Source organism: Cynoglossus semilaevis, chromosome Z (genome assembly GCF_000523025.1).
Source record: "Cynoglossus semilaevis isolate Cse_v1.0 chromosome Z, Cse_v1.0, whole genome shotgun sequence".
Taxonomy (NCBI): Eukaryota; Metazoa; Chordata; class Actinopteri; order Pleuronectiformes; family Cynoglossidae; genus Cynoglossus; species Cynoglossus semilaevis.
In genome coordinates, this window is record NC_024328.1 from 21,525,956 (window position 1) to 21,528,201 (window position 2,246).

Sequence of the window (2,246 nt, forward strand, 5' to 3'; positions counted from 1 at the left end):
CCTGCTGAAGGTGAGGAAGTCAGGAAGTTTGTTAGAAAAGGAAAATAAAAAACAACAAAAGACAGAGAATTTAATAAAGTTCTAAAAACACGTGAACTGTTGGAAAATCAAACAAATGACTGAAGTCAAATCCGTTGTCATATTTATAATTTTTTTGCTTATACTCTGCATATATTATGTTGGTCACTGAACTATTTTCTTTCATCCCTCGTCTGACAAACACGGGTTCATCTGCGTTAATAAAAACAAATTATATCAGGTTTTTTTTTTTCAAACTTCTACTTTGGACTTGTGTTTCAAGTGTTTGTGTTCTGACAGACTGTCCCATCTATATTTAGCAGCTGTGCTCCGGCAGCAGCAGCAGTAACAGCAGCAGCAGTAACAGCAGCAGCAGCAGTAACAGCAGCAGCAGCAGCAGTAACAACAGCAGCATCACTGTAGCAGCAGCAGCAGCATCACATGACATGTTCACTGATGCACTTCAGCTCCAGTGTCATCAGCGACCAAGAGGGTTCATAACTGTTAACGAGCTAATGTTGTTCCTCCACAGTCCCTCACTCAGTTCTCTCCTCTCCTCCTTCTCTGTCTCCTCTGTCTCCTCTGTCTCCTCTGTCTCCTCTGTCTCCTCTGTCTCCTCCTCTGTCTCCTCTGTCTCCTGGTGTCAGGCGTGTAATGAATTCACCACTCACGTGATGAACCTGCTGAGGGAACAGTCCCGTACGCGGCCCATCTCCCCCAAAGAGATCGAGCGCATGGTGGGGATCATCCACCGTAAGTTCAGCTCCATCCAGATGCAGCTGAAGCAGAGCACCTGTGAGGCCGTCATGATCCTGCGCTCCAGGTTCCTCGACGCCAGGTCTGTGCTCCCAGTCTGTGGTCCCAGTCTGTGGCCTCCAGTCTGTGGCCTACAGTCACCCGCCGCACCTGTGTCTGTGTCTGTGTGGCTGTGTCTGTGTCTGTGTCTGTTTATCAACCAGTCCAGTGGGCCACATCATTTCTAGTTGTTGTTGTCGGTGTTGTTGTCGTTGTTGTTGTTGTTGTTGTTGTCGTTGTTGTTTCTGGAACAGCAGCCAAACCAGTCGAGCACAGATGAATGGATTTAATGAAGTCCATGTTCCACACATTATCCTTCCTCAACACCAGCAGGTGGCGCTGATGACTGTAATCACTAACACAGAGCTACAACAGGCCAAACAGGCAGAGGGAGGCAGCACAGACACTGACACTGACGCTGACACTGACACTGACACTGACGCTGACACTGACGCTGACACTGACACAGACACTGACACAGACACAGACGCTGACACTGACACTGACACTGACGCAGACGCTGTTCCACTGTGTGACTGTTCCACTGTGGGACTGTTCCACTGTGGGACTGTTCCACTGTGGGACTGTTCCACTGTGGGACTGTTCCACAAACACTGACACAGACACTGACGCTAACCCTGACACTGACCCTGACGCTGACGCAGACGCTGTTCCACTGTATTCCACTGGGGTACACTCCACTCAATCCCCTGTCCACTCAGCCACTGCGCTGAACTTAACACAATACACACTTAGAATCTAACAATGTGTGTGTGTGGTCCTGGTGTTTCTATACTTGTGGGGACATTAAATCGAGTACACACCTTAGTGGCGGGGACACTGTTCCCTGTGGGGACATTTTTCAGGTCCCACTGAGTGAGGACCAGATTAGAGTCAGGACCAGATTAGAGTCAGGACCAGATTATAGTCAGGATCAGATTAGAGTTAGGACCAGATTTAATTTGCAAAAAGAGTTAGGCCCAGATTATAATCAGGACCAGATTAGAGTCAGGTAGAGTCTAAAGGTTAAATTAGTCATTTATTTGTGATGGTCAGTGTCAGGGGTCAGGGGATATATCAGTGTGTGTGTGTGTGTGTGTGTGTGTTTCTGAGGTTTGGCTCCTGGGGGGCCCTTGAAGCCCAGTCCTCATTATTGGTGTGTGTGTGAGGTCGACTGTGTGTCACAGTGTTGTGATCCAAACAACTGCCCCCACTGACAGCCCTGCCCGGCCTCCTCTCTCTCTCTCTGTCTCTGTGTCTCTCTCTCTCTCTCTCGTCCTTCTTCCCAGGAGGAAACGTAGAAACTTCAGCAAACAGGCAACAGAAATCCTCAACGAGTATTTCTACTCGCACCTCAGCAACCCGTACCCCAGCGAGGAGGCTAAAGAGGAGCTGGCTAAGAAGTGCAGCATCACAGTGTCCCAGGTGGGTGG

The 2,246-nt window shown here is 48.9% G+C and overlaps 1 protein-coding gene across 1 annotated transcript in view; it reads left to right on the forward strand.

Moving 5' to 3' along the window:
• Positions 1–2,246, forward strand: part of LOC103398338 (pre-B-cell leukemia transcription factor 3-like) — a 57,364-nt gene that overhangs the window by 49,840 nt on the left and 5,278 nt on the right. The window contains 2 exon segments of the mRNA XM_025053449.1: positions 666–856; positions 2,103–2,238. Of these exon segments, the coding sequence (XP_024909217.1) occupies positions 666–856; positions 2,103–2,238 (327 nt within the window).